This window comes from Balaenoptera physalus (assembly GCF_965194825.1).
Source record: "Balaenoptera physalus genome assembly, chromosome: 15".
NCBI lineage: Eukaryota > Metazoa > Chordata > Mammalia > Artiodactyla > Balaenopteridae > Balaenoptera > Balaenoptera physalus.
The window spans coordinates 68,451,773-68,477,140 of record NC_138894.1 but is presented as its reverse complement, the minus strand read 5'-3'; the positions used below and the strand labels follow the sequence as shown (position 1 = coordinate 68,477,140).

The 25,368-nt window shown below is 47.1% G+C and overlaps 1 protein-coding gene across 4 annotated transcripts in view; it reads left to right on the top strand.

Annotated features, from left to right (window-relative positions):
- Positions 1–25,368, top strand: part of VIT (vitrin) — a 147,664-nt gene that overhangs the window by 106,906 nt on the left and 15,390 nt on the right. For 3 of the 4 annotated variants that reach the window (XM_082427747.1, XM_082427748.1, XM_082427749.1), the window contains 4 exons: positions 5,390–5,434; positions 6,943–7,005; positions 11,441–11,588; positions 24,723–24,826. In XM_082427747.1, coding sequence (XP_082283873.1) covers positions 5,390–5,434; positions 6,943–7,005; positions 11,441–11,588; positions 24,723–24,826 — 360 coding nt within the window. The remainder of the gene's footprint in view (positions 1–5,389; positions 5,435–6,942; positions 7,006–11,440; positions 11,589–24,722; positions 24,827–25,368) is intronic. The other variant, XM_082427750.1, reaches the window with a different exon arrangement.

The following is a 25,368-nucleotide window of genomic DNA, read 5'->3' as shown; positions in this document are numbered from 1 at the left end:
CAACCACAGAAAGCTCGGCTTACTTCCAAGGCACTTTCATCAGGGGGCAAAATAAGAGAAAGCAGACTGCTGGTTGCATGTAAATCAACTGACCCTGTGGAATCCCCCCGGGTATCCAAGGGCAGGATTCTCCGGAGCTGCTTTCCAGAAACCTGGCGAGGCTGCCCCCTGCTTGCCGTCCCTGCTCTGCCGCACTTAACAAACACCTTCTCCCCGCACCTGCTGGCCTCTGCCGCTCACCTCCAGGTCATGCCAAGTTGTTTTAACTCTAGTAAGCATCGCTTTGCTCTGTCCGTTCTCAGTGCGTCGAGAGTACGTCTCTGCCAGTCCAGACACCCAAGGGCTGTCAGGGGTTTGGGTTGGCTGGAGAGGCACCCCCCCCCCCGCCCCCGTGCCACCCCAGGACCCGCCTCCGGGACACAGAGCAAAGACCCAGACACACGTCGCCAATCAGACTCGGCTTGGGGCATGATGGCAACAAGGCGCTTACTTGACCTCCAGCTCGTGTTTTTCCTGCCCAGCAACCCAAGGCTGTTTTGAGCACTTGATCCCACTCCCTTTTTATAACCCTTCGTAACCTTCCCCCTGGGTCTGTAGCTCTGAGCCTCCCTTTCTCTCCACGCCCCAGTAACTAACGAAAGCTCTATCTCGTTGACCGCACAGATGCTCCCAGCTCCTTTCTCAGCCTCAAATCCTACCCCTTTCTGCGGCTCCTCCCCCTCCACCGTCACCCCTGCAGCTTTGCTTTGAGCGCCTCAGACCCTCCCGCGGACCCCCGCGTGCCCCTGCCTTGGGGCCCCTCCTCCCCCAAGGCACACAGGCCTGGACAGTGGCGAAGCCCCGCGCTTGCTCCCGCAGGCCGGGAAGCACTCGCACGCGGGGTCTTAGCTACCCTTCGACCGGCTCTCACTTCCCACATAATCGTGCATTTCAGACAAGTCACCCAATTCCTCAGCTAGAAAATCAGCGTATCGTAGAATTGGAAAGAATTGTATAAAGTGCCTCTGATCTAATTTCCCACCAAACCAATGCATTCCTTATGGCATGACAGAGACCTTTGCCCTGTGTAGGATAACTTCCCAGTCCCATTGTTAAGCATACTATATAGAACTTAAGCCCACTGCTCCTAATGTTTCTAAACTAGTACTTCTCAAAGTGTGGTCTGGGGACCTGCTTTCAGGCCTTCTGTGAGGCCCTCACTTCTCTGCGTACATAACTGGGTGAGGCCAGGTTTTCTTCACACCCTTCAACAAAAACGAGATTTCACCACAGATCGACTGAAGGAACTGACATCAGATTCTAGCTGCCTTCTATTACGTCAGACACTGAAGAAATGCGCCACTCTTCTCATTGAATGCTTTTGTTTCAGAAAACAGTTATTTTTCATAAAAAATATTAGAATAGAATAGATAGGTCTATTGTTATTTTGAAGTGAATAAATAGTGAAATAGATGGATAGTTAATACTGTGTTTCAGATGAGAGGATGCACAGTTTTAATTTCTAACATGAGAAAAATCAGTAGACGTAGCCAATACAAACAGAGGCTCTTTGGGGGTCTTCAATATTTTTAAGAGCATAAATTAGCGAGCCTTTCAAATATATGAAAGTAGCCTTCACGTCCTCCGTTATGTCTCATCTTTTCTGGGACAAATTCCTCTCATCCCTCCAGCAGGTCCTTACGTAACTCGGCATCACACCCTCGAGCTAAACCACAGTCTGTCAGTGAGTGAGAGCAGGGCACTCAGAGCAGGACACGACGCCTCAAGGGCTGTGCCCGGGAATTGCCTCTCGCCCTAAACACGCCGGTTCCATGAAAACATCCCAAGTTCCCTGTGGGGGGGAGGTTCTCTCTCATCATCCGTTCATCTCCTGCTGAACTGGCAATCACTCGAGTTCCCAGGGTTTTTTCTCAGGTATTTCTACAGAAGCAGGTCACCCCAATCCTGTAGTCTTCCTGAATCTTAATTCTGTCATTGAATATATTAACAATCCTTCGAACTTCTCTGTCATCCACCAAATTGATTAACATGCCACCTGTCTCCTTTCCAGTCACTGATAAAATTACATCACATGGGACGGAATCTCATGAGCCCCATTAAATACCCCATCTATGTTTAGGGCAAACCATTAACAGACCCAGGCAGCTATGTAGGGACCTAATGATGTTGTCGTCGGCCTCAATATTTCATCCTCTCCTCCACGGGACACCGAACTTATGACCCTGAGTGATTCCTGCTTCCTCCTCCCACTATGCTTTCTGCCCACAGGTGTAACTTGACACGTCCCCAATTTAAGCCACCGCTTCCACTGCAGGGGAACTGTTCTTTAATTTTAAAAAAATTTACTGAGCGTACTATATGTCAGACACTGTGCTGTTAGAACTACAAAGATGACTCAGATATTTTCAGATTCTAGAATTCTGGGGCCTCCTCCAGCCCCCATAGGCAGACCCCTGCCCCTCCTACCGGGACCCTCTGAGACGGGACTGGAGTGACTGAAGCTAAACAACTCGGGGACTTTTCCTTGGAACCATCCTGTTGCTGCCTGGCTTCACAGTACCATGAGCTCTGTTTGATCAGATAAGCTTCACTGGCCTGGAAACCTAACAGTGGAGTTGATGTTGTTTCCACGAGAAGAGGCTGCCAAACAAATATTCCACACGGAGCTTTGGAGGGAATCCACCTGTAAACCCGGGACTGCTGACGCATCGCCGGCGTGACGGCCCCTGCCCAGGACCTCTGACTGTCCTCAGCCTTCTCTGACAGCCCTTGTGTGTCGGGCTGCAGGCACGAGGCTCCTCTGGCACAGCTGCAGCTGCTCTCCGTGTGCCCCCATCTCACTGCAGCCAGAGAAAGTTCTCCAAGGGAAATGTGCAGCCCTCGGGGCATGAAGCCAGGCCCCAGAAGGGGGGTGTGCAGAGTCCCCTGGCTCCAGGGGCTGCTGCCTCTCAGACGACCACCTCCTCCTAAAAACTGCACCGGGAGTCACCGGGGAGAAGCCGGGGGGCTAAAGGGTCACCTGTGCTTCTGCCCCATAAAATTTGAGAGCCCCAAGGGCCTCCCTTAGGGGGCTCCCGCTTGGATCCCGGGCTGGTGACTTCCAGATGTGCAGGGAACAGAAGGAGCTGTAACCAGTGCAAAGGTCGTCACGGATCTTAAAACAGGAATGTTCTGGGCCCTCACGCTTCGTGTGCATTACAGGTGTAGTTCAGGCGTAGCTTTTCCGTGGCCTCACCCAGTACCCTGAGATGCTGAAGCGACCATGGCGCCTCCCGTGTGATAAACAGGTGGTGATTACATGCAGGTGGAGCCTGCCTGGGCTTAATGTTCTGTTCTGCCACTCCCTGTGCGTCGGTTTCCTCACCTGTAAAGTGGGATCATGGCTGTATCTGACCCACAGGGTTATTGTGACTTAATGCTCGGAAGGAGCTTGGTCAGTGCATGTTCAAAATCAATACCTCTCTTAGACACTGACTGTATCTATAAGGTGACCGAGCTAGGATTATCACAAAAATAATTAGCTGTTTTTTCACGAGCACCTTTTACACTTTTCAGAGTGATTTTATATACATTTACCTTCATGTGAGGCAGGGCAGGAGAAGTCCCTATGAGCTTGGCTTTACGCAGGAGAAAACTGGAGATCAGAGAAGGTAGGTGAGCCCCCCAGATCGCCAGCTAGTGTTTTGGTAGACTCAGGACGGGTCTTCTGACTTCTCTTCTCCCCGCACCACGCCCTCAGACCTCAACACCAGAGCACAAATGTTCTCACAAATCTACTTCTCATTACTACCAAATCCCAGAACACCAAGTCTGAGCTGTCCAGATATTTTTTCAGCCTTTGGCTTTTGGATGAAAGCGATTTGGTTCAAACTTGTCCCAAACAAATGAAAGTGGCATGGACAGAAGGACAGGCCTCCAGGACAGGAGTAAGAGGCTTGAAAATCCCTCATGTCAGAGAACGGTTTATCTCCTGCCAAAGTAATAGAGCCTCCAGCATTCTAATCCTTCCTCACACCCAAGGGTGCTGAAAGCCTTGGGCAAAAACTGAGACGTCACCAGCACCTTTTTTTAAGGAAAAGGGCAAAGCGCATATTTTTACCAGTAGGTGGCGATAGAGTAATGAGGCTAAAGAAGCTGAATGTTTAAACATATACATCATAAATATTTTGAACTTGGAGATCATCCCACCCAAACTGCTAATGTTACTCAAAAAGGAATTGAGGTTCATCGAGGGCATGTGACTTGCTCAAGGTCCTACACCTGGTTAATGGCTGAGCCAAATTAAACTCAGTTCTCACCATTAACCCAGAACCTGCAAGAACACAGACTATCTTTCAAAATAGCCTGGCATCTTTTAATCATGCAAAAGAAAATACCACTTCATTTGAGTGTGTTAATAATTGCAGTGTGCTGGAAAGCTGATGGCCTTTAAGAAATGAAACAGTTGGTTATGCTCTCAGCCTTGAGAGCTAAAGGCAAGGGGAGAGGGGAGGGAATGAGAGAGGGAGAGAAACAGCCATTAGGGTGTCCTTACGAGGCTTCCTAATATGTTTGTGCTGCCTCTGAGCCCCTCCCAGCCATAATTCTCCAAAAGAGATCAGGGACTATTGGGTAAAAATCTCCCCTTTCCAACCACCGCTGCCACTTCATCAGCACTGGTTTGTGGTGAAGGGCATTAAACAGATGGGATGCCAGGTGCCACTCTGCTCTATTCTGCTTGAGGCACACCATGAGAAGCAGAGCCTCGGGAAATGAGTGGACTGCCTGCTCCCTGAAGGGGCCAGATTTGTTCTGTGTGGTTCTAAGGAAAGAAACACAAACAGATGGGTAAGGCAAATGTACCCAGAATGATGCTGGGCATATTTTGGGTGCTTATTGAGTGTGACGGGTGGATGGGTGGATGGAAGGATGGATGGGTGGATAAAGATTTCATATTGATACAATGAAAAGTTTTCTCAAAGTCTCAATAGTCCAAGAAGAAATGCACTACTTTGGTTGCAAATGTAATGAGTTCCCTGTCTCTGGAGGTATCCAAGCACCAGCCAGCCACTCGCTTAGGTAGAGATGTTATTGAAGCAGGTTAGGAGGTTGGTTCAAATTGAATGAGCTTTTAGGTCCCCTTGAATTCCAGGATTCCTATTATTCCGTGACTCTTGGTGCACAGGGAAAGGAAGAAAAGAGTAAAGATGTTTTCGTCTTTGGCTTTAAGAGCTTTAAATGAGAAAATCCCACAGATTTCAGGTTGCTTCATCCCAAAGTCTGGTCTCATGCTTTTTTACTGAACTTTCTGCCACAGTTAGAAAACATTATCATCTTGGCAGTTCACTTGAGAGCTTCTGCTGGTTTCATCTAAGTAATGAGTTTGTTTCTTTTTAATTTTGAAAATCAGGGGAAACTGAATTATGGAAACCTGGATCGGTGCTTCTAGATGCAGGTAATTATACAGCCCATCCTCCTGGCCGTGACTAGATCAAGATTCGTACAGCAGGTGGCACAGAGACTAAGCTCAGCTAGAGAAGGCTTTCCAACAGTGTCACCTCCGACATTAGGGTCTGGTGACCATGCGAAGGGCCCGCTGAAACTCCTACAGGGAGGTCTGGGTAAGGGACAAGACTGGATCACTAAGGGGGAAGGAAATGTGAAGACAAAAAAGCAGAAGGGAGTGAGTTCCAGGCCCCCAAAATGGGTTAGACCCTCACTCCGTCTGGGAGCACACTTTGACTTCCTTCTGTTTCTTCTTCCTTCTTTGCAAATGGGATTCAGGTTTTCCCTTCACATGAATGAATGTTGTTCCCTGTTTACTGCGTTAAGTGTTTGAAACTCCAACAGCAAATGCAGCCTTCTGACTCTTGGTTCAAAGGCAGATTTTGCTGGTGGGTGGGTAAGGGGGAGATGGAGGAGAAGACTCGGGCCTCTGGACATGTATTTCTTCCCCTCCCGGAGCTCCTGGCTGAGAAATGTCATTCGTGAATTTTTTAAATGATGTGAAGAAGTGGGATGAGCAAGCTGACCTTTAATGGGAAGATGAAATAATGTGCTTTGCAAATCGGAAAAACTAACAAGCCAGGAGAAAGCTCACCACAGCCAGGAGCGAGCAGAGCCCTTAGCACCTCCCTCCACTGGGGGAGACTCTCAGTGGCGCTACCCAGCATCCCAGAAACGGGGAGACTCACTTCTAGTTGGTGCTGCAAGTTTCACTCTGCCTAGGAAACTCATTGGCCTTACCAAGCCTAAAAAGACTCGTATTTATTGTCTTTATTTCCTTATATGATATATTTGTGAACTTGGCTCCCAGGTAAACAGCTCTGAAGAAGACCCTTGAGGCTGAAATTCAACTCACATACACCCCCTCTCAAAGCCCTAAACCCTTTTGCATCTGTACTCTGGTCTCAGACTGCTGGAGGGGAAGGGAAGCATTATAGACTCTCTTATTTGTTTGAGTTGCTTGTATCTCATCTCTTCCCCTCCAGTCTACACCCAACCCCCATTAGACTGTCCTCAGTCTCACTCATCTTTTTTCATCAACTCAGTCACTGAATGTTGACTGAGGACCACACGAAAGGTTCACGTGATGAGTGAGACACGTGCCCTGACCTCAAGATTTTCAGAATTTTACAGAGGGATAATTTACACCGGCAAAGTGCTTAATGCTTTCAGATAAAGAGACTATGGTTGTCTCCTAACGGGCAGTAGGGGACAAATCTCAAGTCTCCTGACTTCAAATGCCTGTAAGCACCCAGGGGAGTACTGTGTCTCTAGTAGGCTGTCGGTAAGTATTCATTCATTCTTCTCTCTTAAGATGGGGGTGTTATGGAGAAGAGCACACTTAGTAAGCCAAGCCCCCTGAGCTGAGTGTGAATATCCATTTTGTCCCCATCCCTGGGGTGAGGCCAGATGCTTCCTGTTCTTGTAAGTCACCAAAAGTTTTACTGCTCTTTCCAGGATTTGTTCCAAAAAAAGAATTAAGCACACAGTCTTTGGAGCCAGTATCCCAGGGAGATCCAAGTAAGTTAATTGACAACTAGAAACCCATAGTGGCTTTGACATCTGATCTGCTCTCTCTCCCCTCTCCGCACTCACTCCCACCCTAATCCGCCTCTCTCCTACCCTGGAGCTATTTATCTCCTCTCTTCTGTCACTTTGTTCTAAGGGGAAAGGGAAGCTTTGGAAGGATTTACACCATCTATGTGCAAGAGGATCAGATGTTTAAAACATCGCTATGGCAACAGGGTGGGGTGGAGTGGGGCGACAAGGCGGATGAAAGGAGGAGACTCGCTTGCCAGCGAGGACAGTGGTCCAGTGGAGATGATGGTACACAGAGCTCAGAGAGGGAAGCATAAATGGAGAGAAATGGGCAAATTCAAGAGACAGAGAAGGAAGAATCCAGAGGGTTAGAGGTAGAAGTGCGAGAGAGGGAGCCATTAAAGATGATTTGGACAACTAGGGCAAATGGTGCTGCCATGAGGACCACTGGGGACCGAGCACATTGGGGCAGGAGAGTGTTTACACCTATCATCTTCTGTAAGACGTTTGGTCTAGCAGAGAGTTAACTACCCAGATCTGACATTCTGAAAGCACAGCCCAGCCAGAAATTTAGAGTTGGAAGATGATGCGCCATAGCTCAAAGCCAAAGCTGTCAGAACAGAAAATGTGACCTAGGGAGACAGGATAGGGTAAGAAGAAACAGACGACTTAAACCTGAAGACCTTTAAGACTAACTCGGTGGAAGAGAAGCCACCTGAGGATACCAGAAAGAAGGGACCAGAGACAAAGAGGAAAACCAGGAGGGAGCTGTGTGTTGCAAGCCAAGGAGAGCACCTGCAAATTCTCCCAGAAAGTTGCAACAAGTCCGCCACCAATGGGCTGTGAGTCTCAACTCACCTCTGGGTGAGAATCACCTGAAGACTAACGTTTTTTGGGGGTTTTTTTTTTTTGGCATGGACCATTTTTAAAGTCTTGATTGAATTTGTTGCAATACTGCTACTGTTTTACGTTTTGGTCTTTTGGCCGCAAGGCATGTGGGATCTTAGCTCCCCGACCAGGGATCAAACCCGCAACCCCTGCATTGGAAGGCGAAGTCGTAACCACTGGACCACCAGGGAAGTCCCACCTAAAGACATTTTTAAAAATGAAAGGTACCAATTCCTGCCTCATACCTACTGAATCAGTCTCTCCCTAGCTCTTGCTACTCAAAGTGTGGTCTGAGGACCAGCAGAATTGACGTCACCTGGGAGCTTGTTAGAACTGCAGAACCTCAGACTCGCCCCCAGATCTACTGAATCAAGCAATTCCTTTGCATGCTAGCCCTTGAGAAGCACCGCCTGGAGTGATTCCCAGGCATCTTTATTTATTGAAGCTGCATAAGCAACTCTGATACTTATCCAGGGTTAAGAAACACTGGTCTAATATACTGGCCAACAAAAAGCGTTAATCTATAAAATTGTATCACGTTGAAGAAAACCAAAGCAATTAAGAAAATTGGTAGATTGATTACTGTAGACACTCTGTCTTACCTTTTCTTCCTCCTGCTGCAACCTCAGTGACCGTAATAAATTGCTCATGCTGGACATTTCATAACCCAGTTCTGTCCTTTCGTATTGATGTTGTCATCTTCACATCAGCATGTTTTCATCTCTGTATGAGGAAGCCACTAGGGTCTCAGTGAGCACACGCCCTGAGCGGGAGCCATTGTCATTAAAACATTCTTGGGAAGGAGAAGCAAAGATGATCCTCATATCAGCCATCAGGCTAATGAGTGAAGAGAGCAAAGGAAACAGAGAAACACCTCACCTCCTTAAAACCTATGAAATCAACACATCAATCTTGAGCACAGTTCAAGATGTAAGAAATAAGGAGAGGGACTTCCCTGGTGGCACAATGGTTAAGAATCCTCCTGCCAATGCAGGGGACACGGGTTCGAGCCCTGGTCCGGAAAGATCCCACATGCCACGGAGCAACTAAGCCCATGCACCACAGCTACCGAGCCCATGTGCCACAACTACTGAAGCCCGCATGCCTAAAGCCTGTGCTGCGCAACAAGAGAAGCCACCGCAATGAGAAGCCCACGCACCACAACGAAGAGTAGCCCCTGCTCACCACAACTAGAGAAAGCCCACGCGCAGCAACGAAAACCCAACGCAGCCAAAAGTTGAACTATGCTGACATCTGAAGGAAAACCTCTCTTCAGGATTGCTTCTCCAACTTTAATGTGCATAGGAATCACCTGGGGATCTTGCTAAACTGAGATCTGATTCTATAGATTGGGGTGGAGCCTGGGAGTCCGTCCACATTTCCAGCATAGGTGCCAGCGGGCGGCAAGCCCTAAAGAGCACCGCTGCCACCTGCTGGCGGCAATTCACATCGCAAGCCCAGACCTAGGAAAGAGGGTTGGCCCTGTTTGGGGAACATGCCAAGCCATAGAGCAGTTCTGCTTCTCTTTTGCTTTATCCCAGGCTTTAGTGGCATCTCTAAACTCCGCTTCTTGATCTTATTTACTTCTTCCAATCTTCATCTCGAGGGTCATGCTTGAGCATAGACAGTTTGGGGGCAGCAAAGGACAGGGGAAGCCAGCTGAACAGGAAGAGTCTGCAGGCCCTGACCATACAGGCACATAGGGTCTAAAAGCTTGCGAGGTCCCTAGTGAGCCGAGGCACTGATTCCAGATGCAGCGGAGTCAGCCAGGCCCAGAGAGGCCCCTGTCATCACCTACTTCTCCTCTGGTTTTGATTGCCATGCACCACAGCAACAGAATAAAGCATGTTCTCAGAACTTTTGCCCTTAACCTGCCAATTCTGTAGTGTCACTCTTTACTAAATATTTCTCATCAATTCTGCTTAAAACTGTATCAACTCATGTTCATTTCTTCCTTTCATTAAATATATATATATATATATATATATATATCCCTCCTTGCCATGGAGCTTCTCCTTTTAGGGAATGGGAGGACCCCAGTCCCATGGAAGCAACACAATGCAGAGAACAGAAGTTGAGAGCAGCCTCATGGGCGATCGTGTGGCAGCTTAGAGATCCAGGCTGGTCTGGACAGCTGCACCCTTCCCACACAGGGCAGAGCTGGCCCCCATGTCCTCCTAGACACTCCAGTCCAGAAATTTCTAATTTTACTGTCTCTCTCCTTTTCGCCCACGGAACTCTGCTTTGAAATATTTTTGTCTCCCAAATTGCAGTTGTTAAAGAACTCATTCCTCATTTTTTGTTAATCAAGGGACTATATACCTCCCAATAAGAAACTTCTGATCAGCACTGAATAATCAGTTTTATCATCCTGAGATGACATAATTTCAGTCGAGAGCAAAGAAGACACCAACTTGGACTTCCCTGGTGGCGCAGTGGTTAAGAATACGCCTGCCAATGCAGGGGACACGGGTTCGAGCCCTGGTCCGGGAAGATCCCACATGCCGCGGAGCAACTAAGCCCGTGCGCCACAGCTACTAAGCCTGAGCTCTAGAGCCCGTGAGCCACAACTACTGAGCCCACGTGCCACAACTACTGAAGCCCGTGCACCTAGAGCCCGTGCTCCAGAACAAGAGAAGCCACTGCAATAAGAAGCCCACGCACCGCAACGAAGAGTAGCCCCCGCTCACCACAACTAGAGAAAGCCCGCGCGCAGCAACGAAGACCCAACACGGCCAAAAATACATAAATAAATAAAAAAGACACCGACTTCTACTTGCTTACGTGGCTTTCCATCAATTCCTTTCAGCGTTTGAAAGTTTGAACCAGCTTGCAGCCCCACCATCCCCCCACCTTCATCCTAACCTTCATCTACTTGCAGAGGTCCCGAGATCCTAACCAGAGCTGTCCTAGTCTTTGTTACAACTAAGAGAAGGGGCAAAAATCTAAGGTAGCTACAAATAAGAACAGGTATCTGTCGAGACAGGTGGATAATTTCTAGGGTTGCCCCACCCAGGGAAGTGAAAGATAAGTATCCATTTCTCAATCTACACTTCCTGCCCTCCCCTCTGCACTGGCCCTGCCGATTCTTCCCACCTTTATAGAGAGCCAACACACAATTCTAAAAAGTTAGGATGAGAGTAAAAGACCATAAGCTCCAGGGACTCAGTCTGGGTGAATGCCCACATCTGGGGGTCTGCACTTATATGGTCTGAACTAGGAGACCATTCTGAGGGCCTTCTTAGACTTGACTGGGAGGTCCCTGCTTCTGTAGTCTGTAACTGTGGCTGATACAGAGAATTCTACAACAGTCATGGAAATAAGTACCAGCCCAGTGTCCAGGACCTTGGTACCCGGTGAAAATCAGTTACGGATATAAATAAATAAGTATACCTTGCATCTTGCTACTTATTTTTTTTTAACTTTCTTTTCGTTGGCATCTCAGGGGGCTCTGGTGGAGGAAGAGGGGAGTGAGCAGTGAATGCAATGAGAGAGAAGCAGAATAACAGAGTCCCTTTCCATTCCTTAGGCTGCAAAGTTGACTTGTCATTTTTAATTGATGGGAGCGCGAGCATCGGCAAACGTCGATTCCGAATCCAGAAGCAGTTCCTGGCCGACATTGCCCAAGCTCTTGACATTGGCCCTGCAGGTCCACTGATGGGTGTTGTTCAGTACGGGTAAGTGCTGCTCTGAATTCAGAAATCAAGGGATGTCCCACGCTTAATTTTGTGCCAGAAAAAAATACCGACACATCCTAGAGCATAGCAGACTCATTCTCTTCCCTGATACAAACGTAAATGAAAGAAACTGAAGCAATCCAGATGCCACTGAAAAAATCTGAGCCTTCCAGAAGGAGGGACAAGTTAATCCACACTTGAAACTAAATGGCATTTGCACTCCTGACTGGTAGAGAGAATATTTGTTTGGGAATTAAGAGAGCCGAGTTCAAGTTTTTGCTCAGCCAATAAGAAGCTGCGTGGCCTTGGGCTAGACCTTCACCTCTCTCACGGTCAGTTTCCTCATCAAGGCTGGCCCCCTTTCAACCCTGACTATTAGAGTATTTGTTTGAGGGGCTCCTGTGCTCCACCTATAGGTGGGATGCCCAGAAAACATGGTGCTCTAGGTTGAACTTTCTCCTTTCTCTGGACAACCTTAGGCCTCCACACAGGTACTGGGAAAGCTCACCCGGCAATGGGGAGGACTGGGGTGGAGGGGGGGGGGAAGGGATGGCCCCCAGCACTCACCCAGGTGACTGTCCCCCGTCCATTTTACTATTCTACGTAGGGTAGAAATTGAGGGCGCATGCTAACATCCAATCTCAACTTTTCTCTCATTGGGGATAATAAGTCAATCTTATCTCAGATGTAATAGATTTCTCACTAAAGCAGATATACAGATATCAACTGAAAATAAATAGGCAATCAAAGGCGTAAACCAGCACAAATCTCAAATAACAGGTGGGCTTTTGATCAAGAGCCATTAAGGGCAGGATAACTGTCTCACTTTCCACAAAGGATCTCGGACACAACCCGCCCCTCCTTCTCCCAGATCGGCAGCTTAGCCTCAGCCTTGGACACTACCCTAGGCCTTGGTACCTCTTGCTCAGAAGCCACAGTCTGAAAAGTAAAAAACACACACCTGACAACATCTGGGGCCGTCTCCGGTCCCTTCAAATGTTTCCTGGGGACATCCCAGAACAGCATTTTAACCAAGGTTGTTATGTCACAGACACTAGAATATTTAGTTTTGAGATGTCCAAAGAAATAAAATGCTTTATTTTCATAAGAACCTATAATGATTGTATTTTTAGAATTAAATTCCAATAACATATTTAGCACTATCTTCTATTTCTGTGAAGGAAAAGAGCTAAGTGGCACTTGTATATAGTCAGAGTCAAATATATGAAAATAACCAATTGCTACACATGTTAATTCTCAATGTCAGATGTTCTGGAGGATTTTAACTTGAAATAGGAAAATACGTGGTTTTGGTCATTGTTTTCTTGTTTTCAAGACGTCAACCTATTTTCATTCCTGTGTTACTTTTTAAAGTTAGCAGATGAATAGCAGGCTTCTCTGGGGAGGAAATGTAAGCGTTTTAGTGCCAGATGTTCCCGGTCAGTTTTATTGGGGGGTTCAAAGCTTGGTATGTCATCTTGCATTAAAAATAGCTGCTTTAAAAGCTGTGTATACCAAGGTTTATAGGAGAATATGAAAATAAGGTGATAAATATGTCAAGGAAAAGAAAAATGGCAGGAGCATTGTGTTGTGTGCTGATGGGAACATGGATTAAGGAACAAATGTAGCAGGGAAGGAAAAAAATCAATAAAGACTCCTTCCTCTCAAAAAGACATTTTCTCTCACGTGTTCCTAATGTCATCACCATTTTCAGGGAAGAGTTTACCTCCATGCTTTCCAATGTCACTTTCTAAAAATGCCTTCCCTATTCATCTTTTTTTCCGTCCAGGGTCCTTATTAATTTAAAGCCCTTAAGGGAAATGTGTCTGTTTTCCTTCACTTTATGCTCATACAAACCAATCAATCATCTTCACCCTCCTTCGGCCACGGGGTGGAGTGGAAAGCACAATGAACTGGTGACAGGACGTCTTGAATTCTAGCCTTAGCTCTGCTGTGTGACCCTAAGCAAGTCACTTAACCTCTCCATGTAAGAGCTGCCATCCCTAAAGTACAGGCCGGTCGGACCAGATGATTTATTAGGGCTCTGCCAGCCCTGATGTTCTGTAATTCAGTGACTGGCTCTGTACTCAGAAGACATCCAATCAGTGAATGTTGGGTGAACATGCTGGGTGACCATCCTCTCCCTTCCAGCCTCAGGTTCTGATTAGGTGGGTGAATGATCAGCAATGAAATGATGGCTGCACAGAGGTTATACATCCGTCAGGGGAATGCGGGGAACAAAATCAGTTGGAGAGAGGCATTAGGAAGGTGTGATGAGGCTGAAGGGGAAATCCACACACCCAGCTGAAATTGCTTTTATTTCAGCCACCTGGGTGGCTCCCATCCGTCCTTTCTTCAGCAAATGGTCTTAGTGCGAGAGAGGGCAGGGGGTGGGGAAGGAAAGTGTATGGGGGCAGAGGTCGATGCAGACATGGGGCCAGTGTTTCTGGAAAAGGGCTTTCCAGTGCTTGGCTGGCTGGGAAACTGATTCCTCTACAGGTACTTTGGGTTCTTACCGGATTCTAGTGCCCAGTTCACACCCACAGGGAATCAGCCCTGCTCTCTCAGAATCACAGAGCAATGGGGCCTTAGAAAGCTCCTGGTTCCACCTCCTCGTGTTACAATGAGGAAACAAGGCTCTAAAAGAAATGACCACCTTGGCAAGAACGAGCACTCAAGGTGAGACTGGGGTTGGAAAGGAGCTGGCCAAGGTTGGAGGACTCCCGAGCTCTGAATTTCTCCTGCTCTCGGGCCTCTCCCCTCTGTCACTGCTGCCGTGGGTCCACATGGGAGACTCCCCCCAGAAGATTCCTTCCCTTGGTTTTCCTTAGAGCTGAGGCAGAACTTAGACTTTTAAATTTGGAAATTTAGAAGACTCATACTATTAACAGGAAACAGAAGGCAAATAAGAAATAAAAATACGAGAAGGCTAAAAATGACCTGATGTACGAAATGCTCGTTCTGTATCCTGATCCGTAAGCATCCTACACAAAGATATTTTGGGTGCAGGAAACAGAAAACCAACCCAGGCAGGCAGGTGAAGGGAGAGTGATGTCACAGGACTGGCAATTCTTGGTCATCCCCTCCGTCCTCCTTTCCCTGCATCTCTTTGTCTCTCTGCTTGTCCACTCCACTCTCTCCTCAGTGGCCCAGCATCATCCCCTGCCAGGCTCGTGGTTTCTGCTCCTCTGTAACTTCCCCCTTGCACTGGCTGGGCTCCTAATTCTGGTCCAGACCAGGGGGAGCTCCTCAGCCCCCGTGGTGCCATCATGCTCCCTCTCCCACATCCCCCCCGCCGCACCTGCAGAGGCTCGGAGCCCAGGCCCGCGTTAACCTTTCAGCAACCACAGCGTTCCTTCCACAGTCATCACGCACCTCCAGTAAGAGACGCAGCGTATGACACAGACGCAGAAAGGTTGAGTGACTTCCCTAAGAACACACAGCTAAATGCATGACCACTGGGGAGAGGAGAGATGTTAAATCTTGGGTTAATCCCTAACATGTCGAACCAAATTGACTTCAAGATTTTGTTCCTCTGCCAAGAAAGCTCCTGATAATGGAGGCTTTCCACCAAACTGAGGACAGAGACACTGCTGAAGACAAGGCCAAGGCTCAAGCCCCCATCTTGCACACATGTTCTGATTTACAGTTAAACAGCCAACATGCTCGTGATTGCGCTTATGACCAACAGGAACATTAAGAGGCCAGATGAAAGAATGGCCAGAGCAAGTCGCTGTTAGGTGAAGTCTAGCAAACAGAATAAGGAAGACAAGCAGCTCACATTTTAGCTGCCACCTGGATCCACAGGGGCTAAATGCCCTCTGGACCTTCCGTAGGATTTTGTTTTTGTCCCTGATTTCAGTATAAATGGAACAGAATTGCACAGGTTCTTTTGAACTTTGTAATCAACCCCAGGATACCAACATTGGAAAACAGCTGTAGAATAAAGCAAAATATCGGTTTCTCTTCATTTCAAAGTGAAATCCGTTTTTCTTTGCTCATGGGTCTCTGACAGGCGCCCCGTGTTTTGGTTCTGAGGTGGGCTGCATCTCCTTACTATTTTACTTCACAGTCCACCCAGCTCAGCCCTGACTGCGCACCCTCAGCTGAGCCTCCCTTCCTGCCCCCAAAGCAGGAAGGATGCCCAGAGGCTCCCATGGATCAGCTGAGCCACTGAGTGTGGGGCAACCAGAGGAGGGAGAAGAAACGAGGTGTCGGGTCTGGTGTGATGGGCAGAATAATGGCCGCAAAGCTGCCCACGTCTGGAACCCCTGGATGTGTTACCTCACAGAGCAGGAGGGGCTCTGTGGATGTGGTTAAAGTCAAGGACCCTGAGATGGGGAGATTGTCCTGGATTACCCCGTGTCCCAGTCTAATCAGCTGAGTCCTTAAAAGCAGAGAACCTCTCCCAGCTATTATCAGTTGGAGGGAGATGTGACTATGGAAGATTAGTCAGAAAGGTGCGACAGCTTTCTTTGAAGCTGGAGGAAAGGGGCCCTGACCAAGAAATGCACGCTGAAAAAGGCAAGGCAATGACTGTCTCGAGAGCCTTCAGAAAGGAGCAGAGCCCTGCCAGGGAGATCCAATTCGGGTTTCTGACCTCCAGAGCTGTAAACTGATAAGTGTGTTGTTGAAGACCCTACGTTTACAACTGAGATAGGCAACTAATACACCTGGCAAGGAGGACCATTCTGTCACATTTCCTTGAGTCTGCAGCAAAGGAAGGGATGGGAGGGGCTGGGGCATGAGCCCTGGCTGGAGGGGGCCGGGAGTTGTAAGTCTCAGCGCCTCAGGACTTCAGAGCAGGAAGGGAGTGCCCAGACCCGACTTCACATTGTGATCACCAGGGGGAGCTTTTAGAGATGCTGATGCCTGGGCCCCATCCCAGCCCTATTAAACCAGAATCCTGCAAATACCCAGAAGCTGGTCTTTTCATCTATAATTCCAATCTGTAGCCAAGGTGAGAATCGCCACCTCCCCGAGAGGGCAAGGGACAGCTCGGCTTCCCAGGTGAGAGGGCAGCACCTGGCCGAGCACAGGTCTCTCCAACTCCTGCCCCAGCCTCTCCTCATGCCCTCAGCCTACACTGCCTTTACAGGAACCAACAGGATCTGGAACAGCCGCCTGACTGCCTGAGAGGGCTCTCCAGGGCCTAATGGCACTTGCAAAGACCCCCCTGCCACTCCTCTCTCAAGGCAGGTGAACCCTTAAACCACAGGCCTCGGGGACACCGTCTCAAGGCTGAGTGAGCTGGGAATACAGCTCACACAAGAATCTTATGCTTTTCCTGTTCCCCACCACGCGATTCTCCCAGAGGGACAAAGGAAATGAGGACGCTGCCCTCGACTTGCACCACTTCTACTCAACGGTTCCCCTCGACCCCCCATCGCACATCGCTAGGGCTTATCCCAGTGCCCTCCACCCATGCTGAGATCATTCTCCCTAGACCCCTGGACCATTCTGCTAGAGAAGCAGGTGGCCACCCCCAGGCAAATTAGAACCACTTGGGGAGCATCTGAAAATCCCAATGCCCAGACCCAACCTCAGATCGATTAAATCAGAATTTCTGAGTGTGGGACCCAAGCGTCATTCATTTTTAAAACTCCCCAGGTGATTCCGTTGCACAACCAGAATGTGAAGGCACAAATATTCCCATGGGGCTGTGCTCTCATCTGGTGAACGCTGTGTCCCGGGCCCCTCCTGTCTCCCCGCCAGGTTGCCACCCTAGGGCTACAGGAGCTCCATCCTCCTCCCTCCTCTCAGCCTTTCTTATGCCTGCTCCAGACTTCTTATTTATTCTTCTCCCTTCCTCTTATCACTGGCAGCCCCGCTGCTGATTTTCTTGATGCTTACAGCATCCTCTAAGACATTGCCACTCAAAATGTGATCCACGGCCTCACCTGGGAGGCTGTTGGAAAGGCAGAACCTCGGACCTCGCACCCAACCTACAGAGTTAGAATCTACATTTTAGGGACTTCACTTGTGGCGCGGTGGTTAAGAATCTGCCTGCCAGTGCAGGGGACACGGGTTCGAGCCCTGGTCCGGGAAGATCCCACATGCTGTGGAGCAATTAAGCCCATGCGCCACAACTACTGAGCCTGAGCTCTAGAGCCTGCGAGCCACAACCACTGAACCCGCATGCTGCAACTACTGAAGCCCGCGCACCTAGAGCCCGTGCTCCACAACAAGAGAAGCCACCGCAGTGAGAAGCCCGTGCACCGCAATGAAGAGTAGCCCCCGCTCGCCGCAACTAGAGAAAGCCCATGCGCAGCGAGGAAGACCCAACGCAGCCAAAAATAAATTAAAAAAAAAAAAAAAAGAATCTACATTTTAACAAAATCCCCAGGCGACCGGGCCAAACGGCTAAGTTTGGGAAGCACCAAACACTGTGTCTGTTGCCAAGACATTCCGTGTCGCTGGACTTACCTAGCCCGGCGACGTGGTAACAGACAGCAAGCCGGACAGCCCCCTGGCTCCGGAGTAATTCTTAGATCAGCAGATTACTCACCCACATTTCCTCCAGCAGGAAGACGTTTGCAGATTCATTTTCTAGTTTTTGGTGGAGGGGTGGAATTATTGTTGCTAATTACCAAGAAAAAAACCCTACTCCTCTAAAAACAAAATTTGATTATAAGACTCTGCTCCACGCCTCTGATCCTAAGAAATGTGAGAAAGGCCAGTGTCCTTTCAAAAGGGGCTAGTTGTGCTAATTCCCTCAGCAGGTCGGCCTGGGCCCCATGCTAAGTCCTTTGTAGGGAAGGGCAGAATCATTTTCACTCTGAGCAGGTAATACCCTCAAGGGACAAGTCTGCCACCCGACCTGCAGCCAGCAGCATGTTCTTAGGCAACCAGGGTCACCCTAGAACACCCTCCTGAGTTCACAGGCATGGTTCATCTCAATGACTAAGTCCATAAATCATCACACTTTAGCATTAATTAAAAGGCTAAGGATAGTCATGTTATTTTATTTTAACCTTAAGGTGATGATATCTTGTCGTAGGAAACAGTTTCAAAAGGTTCTTGTTATAGGGAATATGGTTAGTTAATATGTCTCTACTGGCATAAAAATTCATTTGAGAGGCTCACTCCATGTGACTCAAAGCGTTATGGGGTAAACCAATAGACTCTGGGACTTCAACCAAATGGGAACCTTAGGACTGAAAGGGCCTCAGAAGTCCTCTAAAATCCAGGGCTTCCCAAACTGTCCCAAGGATGAGATTCATCTGGATCCCTTATTTAAAAAAATCCCTACCCCCAGCCCAGACCTACTGAATTGAGTTTCTGCTGGGAGGAGACCTGGTAACCTGTGTAGTTTAACAGGGTGCCTCAGGTGAGACTTGTCATCAGGGAGGCCTGGAGACACAGATGCTCTGTCCAGTTCCCTGCCCCCAGGCCCCAGCCTTCCTAGGAATCACCTGTGCCCATCTCTAACAGGCATTCTTTCTTCTCACACACTTGCGGGATAGTCCTTTCCTATTGCATGAATTATCCCTTTCTATGCCTAGTCAAATGCTGGCTCCCTATCATTTCTCTTCATTAGCCTTAGCTCTTTTTCCAAACATAGAACAATTTGATATTTTCTCCTTGAGCTGTAAATCTTTATTTTCTTCTCTTATTTTCAAAGGAAATCTTTGATATCACTGAGGGAAAAAATGTGTTTTCCTTTAATGAGATCTTCTAATAAAATTACAAATTAAAAGGTTGCTTACATTAAAATATAGTGGCACATCTCTTTGAACTTTTAAAATAATCTTCATCTCTGAAAAAGGCACCAGGCTAGGGGTAGGGATTTTTTAAATAAAAAGGTTCTCCTTTGATTTAAAACATCCCTACCCCTAGGCTGGTGCCTTTTAAATAAAAGGCCACCAGCCCATATATCCTAAAAAAGGACACATACACCCATGTGCTCTGGTACTGAGAGCTGCCACAGTCTGCAGGTTAAAGACTTACCATTCATTTCTATAATTTAATTACATTACATTTTAACAAAGATTTATTGAGTGTTTACCACGGTCTAAGCACTATGCCATTTGCAGGGGATACTAATGTAAAATTCATCTAAGTGGTTTGATTACATTTGCCTGTAAGTCCCTTGGCGGATGAGCTCTGCAGCTTTACTCCTAATCGTAATTTTAGCAACTGGAGAGAGTTTCAGAGGTTCTCTGATCCAACCTTTCAATTCATTAAAAATAAATAACTGTGATAGAGATTCTGTTCTTCGGGACTTCACCAGCTAGTAAGGGAGGTGATATGTTTAAAAGAAATAACATTAAATAAAATGAAAAGCATCTATTCATTGGGTATATGAATAGCTCATCTGTCTGCTTCTGAAGATAGAGTCATCTACCGCTATGATGTAATAGGGGAAGAGAGTGGAGTGTGGAGCTCAGAGGGGAGTATTCAGCTCTATCCGGGATGATCTAAGAGAGGAGAGGACATCTGAGCTTCCTCCTTCCCTCCCTTCCTTCCTTCCTTCCTTTCCATAATTCTCTATTACCCCTTGTATGCTAAGCACCAGGGATAGGAAATACTGGGACATAGCACCTATTCACAAGTAGGTTACAGTCAATCTTCATGATTTACAGATCCCATATCTGCAAATTCACCTACTCCCTCAAATGTACTTGTATCTCCAAAATCAATACTTATGGCACTTTCACAGTTGTTGTGTGGACATGCACAGAGACGGTATGAAATACACAACATTCCCAGCTGAGGTTCAACAGGGCGATGCTCTGCCTTCTAGTTTCAGCTCGTACTGTAAACAAGTGTCCTTTTCACAGTCTATTTAGCACCTCATTTTTCTGCCACTCATTGGTGATTTCACTATTTTTAATGGCCCCAAGTGTAGTGTTGGAGTGCGATCTAGTGTTCTAAGCACAAGAAGGCTGTGATGTGCTTATGGAGAAACTGCAGGTGTTAGATAAAATTCCTTCAGGCAACTTATTGTGCTGTTGGTCATGAGTTCAATAATAACGAATTGATGACTTGGTATATTCAGCAAAAAAGAGAGGAAATTTGTTGATCTGTGTGTGATCAACAGATTTGATCTGCTCCAGAAAGTGCTAAAGTACCTAATATCTATAATGCATGATGAAGCTATGGAAAAGAAGGAAAAGTGGCTGAAGTTAGGAATTCATGAAATGATGACTGATTTTTTTTTTTTTAGGCACAGTGGATAGCACTGTGAGACTGAAAGCCAAAAAATTTACAGTAGCACTACCCACGGTCAAGAAATGTTAAACCCTTCTCAGCTAGTGTTTCATTATACGGAAAATTTGCATATAATTATTTGTAAGAAACTTATATATTAAATTGGGTACCTTGAAACAGAAACATACATAAAACAAGTTTATATACTGATCTATTGATGAAAATGTCACCAGAGGCCCACAGGAACATAACCCCATATTTTCCCTAGGAGCAATGGCTCAGAACTTGCTAATTTGATGTTTGCAGCAACTTTATAAAACATAACTATTGCAGATAACAAGACTTGACAGTACATGTAGTATGGGAAAGAGGTGATCCATCACTCTACGAAGTGATCGACATTCAGACAGCCTCATGAGCAGGGGAAAACTATGGATGTGACTAGGTGATTAGCTTCCACATTTAAATACTTTTTCTGTAAACACTTTTGAAAGAAAATTTTATATTTTTGCTTTTGAAATTATTTGTCTATGAGCAACGCTTAATTTACGATCAGCTATGATTTCTTCACAATCGTCAGACACACTCAGGAAATCTTTCAAAGTGAGAAAATCTAGCCTCAAAACCATTTTCAAATGTAAGTAGAGTTAAAAATTTTCCAGTTAATGGGGCATATATAACATTATGTTTGGTAGACAATTACGTAGTTGTTATTGTCAATATCAATTTCGCAATTTTCTATTTTCTAGCTAATAATACTTTTGTTGTTTTAACTCATTCTTTTTTTTTTTTCCAGTCCCTGAAAAGTTCATATTCCTTGGTTACCAAGGGTAGATCCAGACTTTGGGGAGTCTGAAGCTTATGTAGCTTGGGGACTCTTAAGAAAAATAACACAAAATTACAAATACAAAATTAGGCCCCTTGGAAGAAGTATCATTAGCATCCAAGTTAATCCACCTCTGATAGGCACTTAGCACCTGTTGGATAAAACATCCTCTGCAGAGGCCACTGTGGTGCAGGAAGACCAGGTAGGAAGCTATAGCCGTAGTTCAGGAAAGAGAAGATCATAGTCCAAACTTGAGGATGGAAAGGATGAGAGAGACACAGGAAATATTTAAGAGGTTGGTCTGACAGGAATGCATATTGCTGGGATGACTTGATGAGTCAGAAGAGGGACTACAGAAGGGGATGTGGGTGGTTTGATGGAGCAGATATGGAAGATAATTGACTTCAGTTTTGGAAATATCAAAGCCAAGGAGCCTGTGGACCACACCAGGGACCACAGATGTATGGAAGTATTCCAGATGTATGGAAGCCTTTTTATTTATTCTGAGGTTCAAGAGAGAGGACCGACCAGTGTGCACGAAACAGCTGTTGGCATATGAATGGTCGGTGAACCCCAGGTTCTGGCTGAAGTTGATGAGATCCCCCAGGGTTGTGCATAAATTAAGAAGGGATGCATGAGGGAGATAGAACTGCCGGGAACACCAGCATTTAGAGGTAGAGATGCACAGAAGAGGAAAGAAGAAATGTATGTCTCTCTGATACTGTTAATGGAGTGCCTGCAGGTACCACATACTGTGCGAGGTGTCGTGAGCTAGAGGAAGCAGGTACAGAGGTTGTCAGCTGGGGTCGGGGCCCAGGGAGACAGGTAGCTGGAGCTTGGAGGGTGGGCACAATTGGGGTTTCCCAGATGAGGGAACCGATGAGCAAAGGCACAGGGCTAGAAAACCAGGAAATAGTGAGTAGCTCGTTCTAAGTAGAATATAGGTGAGAGTGAGAGAGAGAACGGTATGAGCCTGCTAGGTTGGAATCAAGTTACGGATGGGCTTTGAAAGGCAAAATATGAAGTTTAACAATAGGAGTCTCGGATGATTTTGAGCCAAGTTTTACAGTCAGAGCTGAACATGAGGAAGGGTTCTCTAGCAGACAGGCATATACCCAGCATTGCAGAGACTGCCATAGAGACTCATAATAGAACCAGCAAGAAGTAAGGGGGCCTGAACTCAGAGGGTTGCCCAGAAACACAGAGGAGAGGATAAAAGCAAGTGCTCCAGATAGAGGAACTTAGGAGATGTGCCTGACAGGTCCCATGGGTCCTATGACTGAGCAAGTAAAGATGGGGTCCAGGTTTTGAGCCTAGATGGCCAGGGGGCAAGTACAGCAGTTACTGAAATTGATCTGTGAGAATAGAAACCGGAAAGCCCTGGAGCCCCAAGGGAAAGAAGACTAACTGTGAAAGTACTAGAGTTCCTTCCCTGTGATTCCCCCTCCCTGGGCCCTGAGCAGTGGGGTGTGTTAAAGCAGCCTCGGTTCGGTTCGCAGCCTTCGCATGTGGCTTGATGGTGAGGTCGAGCTCAGCCAGAATGCCCACATTTCCCCGTTCTGCACTTTGCTTTATTGTTGTTGTTCGTTTGTGTTTAATCCTAAACTAGAACTTGGTTTTCACCTGGTGGCTTTTCATCTGGTTGGATTTTTCCCCAACACCCACCCTAGTTGAGCTTGTCTTAAACTTTCCTTGTCTTCGCTGAAGGTAGTTGGTCCTCCCAGTTTCACATCACCTCTCGCTTAGAGAAGCAGACTTCTGGGCAGTTTGCTTTGGTTTTGCCTAAGAACCAGCCTGTGTCCCTCATATTCACTAATGAGATGGAGGACAGAGGGGCATCCTTCCAGCCTCTTTCCGAACTCTCCTCCGACATAGATCACCTTGTGATAGCTAGGAGGGTCGGATAATAGGGTCGGAGCAGGGGAGGGGAGGGAGGCAGAGGATGTCTCCTCTCGGGTCCTGGGGAACTGGCTTCCTGGTGACTGCACTGCCAGGTTCCCCAAAGGACTGGCTGAGAATCCACTGTAGGGCCCGGGAATTCCCACCTGAAACTGTCAAAACCTGCTTCTTCCTGGATCTACTCCAGGTGTTTATGGAAAGACTGCTTTTAAAGGTCTCCTTCTTCCTCTCCTTGAAGACTCAGTAATCTGCAGCCAGGACGAGCTACGTAATTTGCAGTTCCACATTTTCAAAAAGTATTAAGAATTTCAAGACAGCAGCGTCAGAGCATTGAAGCAAGTGCAGGCGCTTTTGGAGTCTGGGGCTCCGTGTGACCTTAGAGGTCACACCTGCACGAAGCGCTGCCAGTGGCTGAGTGTCAGTGCTTCGAGAGATGGGATTTCACTGTGCATCCCCACTTCATCCTGAGTGTGACCACACACGTCCACCCCACGGAGCCCTCGTCCCTCCAGACACACCTTCCACCTGGTCACGAAAGGTATTCCACACCCCCTGCTCAGCTGCTCCCAAGCCTGTTACCCAAGGAGACTCTGCTCTAGAGAAGGGTTCTCATTCTGTTTCTCCACTTAATTCACTCCAACTCCTCTGCAGCTAACCTTTTTCAGGCGTCAATAAAATAGATGTTGACCTTCCGGGTAAGATTTGAATAATTCTCACCCAGTCACAGGAGCCACAGAGTGAGAAAGATGAAGGGATGTCTTCTCCTTGACACGTCTGTTAAGATGCAGTTCCAGTGCTGGGGTAACCCGGGGGTGGCTATCAGCTGAGACCCTCTTCCTGGAAAGGAGAGTCTGGGGCGGCCTGGGGACATCCTGACATTTGCAAAATCCCACTGGACAACAGTCCTGCTCTTTAACAACATAAACGTCATGATCTTGATTTTTATCTAGATGAGGAAACTGAGGCCCAGAGAAGTTAGATGACTTCTCAAGGTCACACAGCTAGGAAACAGCATAGTCAAAACTAGAACCCATGCCTTCGGAGCCCTGAAACAGCCCGATTTTCTCTACACACACTGCGGAGGACCCAGTCCTCCCATTACTTCTGTCCACAGTGGGGCATTTTATAAACACCAGCTTAAGCCTTTGAAGCAGCTTCCATTCTGTTCATATCTAAAACAATCAGCTCTGATTTCTGCTTTCCGCAAAGTGTAATAACTTACCAGCTAATTTTTATTTCTTGTTCTGAATCTTCAGAGACAACCCTGTTACCCAGTTTAATCTCAAGACTCACATGAATTCCCGGGATCTGAAGACAGCCATAGAGAAAATTACCCAGAGAGGAGGGCTTTCTAATGTAGGTATGTGATCCGGATGCCGATCTTCTTGCTACCATGGTTCTCTTTCTGTGTGGTCGTCTGCTAACATGCTAGATAGAAAAAGGAAAGAATCAAAATAATCCATCAAGAAATGACTCACACAATATCTGTATCTTTCCTCAAGTATTATCATGGATTCAGGGGGCAAAAATCATTACCACACACATGCTGGAGAGTTCTAGCACGCCTGGTTCCTCAGTATGGCAGCTTTCTTCAGGACAAGTAGAACTGCAATCATGACTATCCCGACTGTTCTCCGAGTCATCAACTACTTTTCATTATATTTTGTAAAAACTTTTTTTTTTTAATAAAAATAAGTAACATTTGTAACCAGTTCCATTCAGGAAGCTCCACAGTGCCCCTTGGGAGTCTTTTTCTAATCAGTTCCTGTTATAGTAATAACTGTGTAAAAAGAGACATGGTCTTTGCTTCAGGCTGAATCTCTATCTGATCCTTGGTGGTGGTGATGGGATGGGGTGGCAGTGGGGTACCAGAATTCCAAGGTCAAGATCTAGTCCTCAATG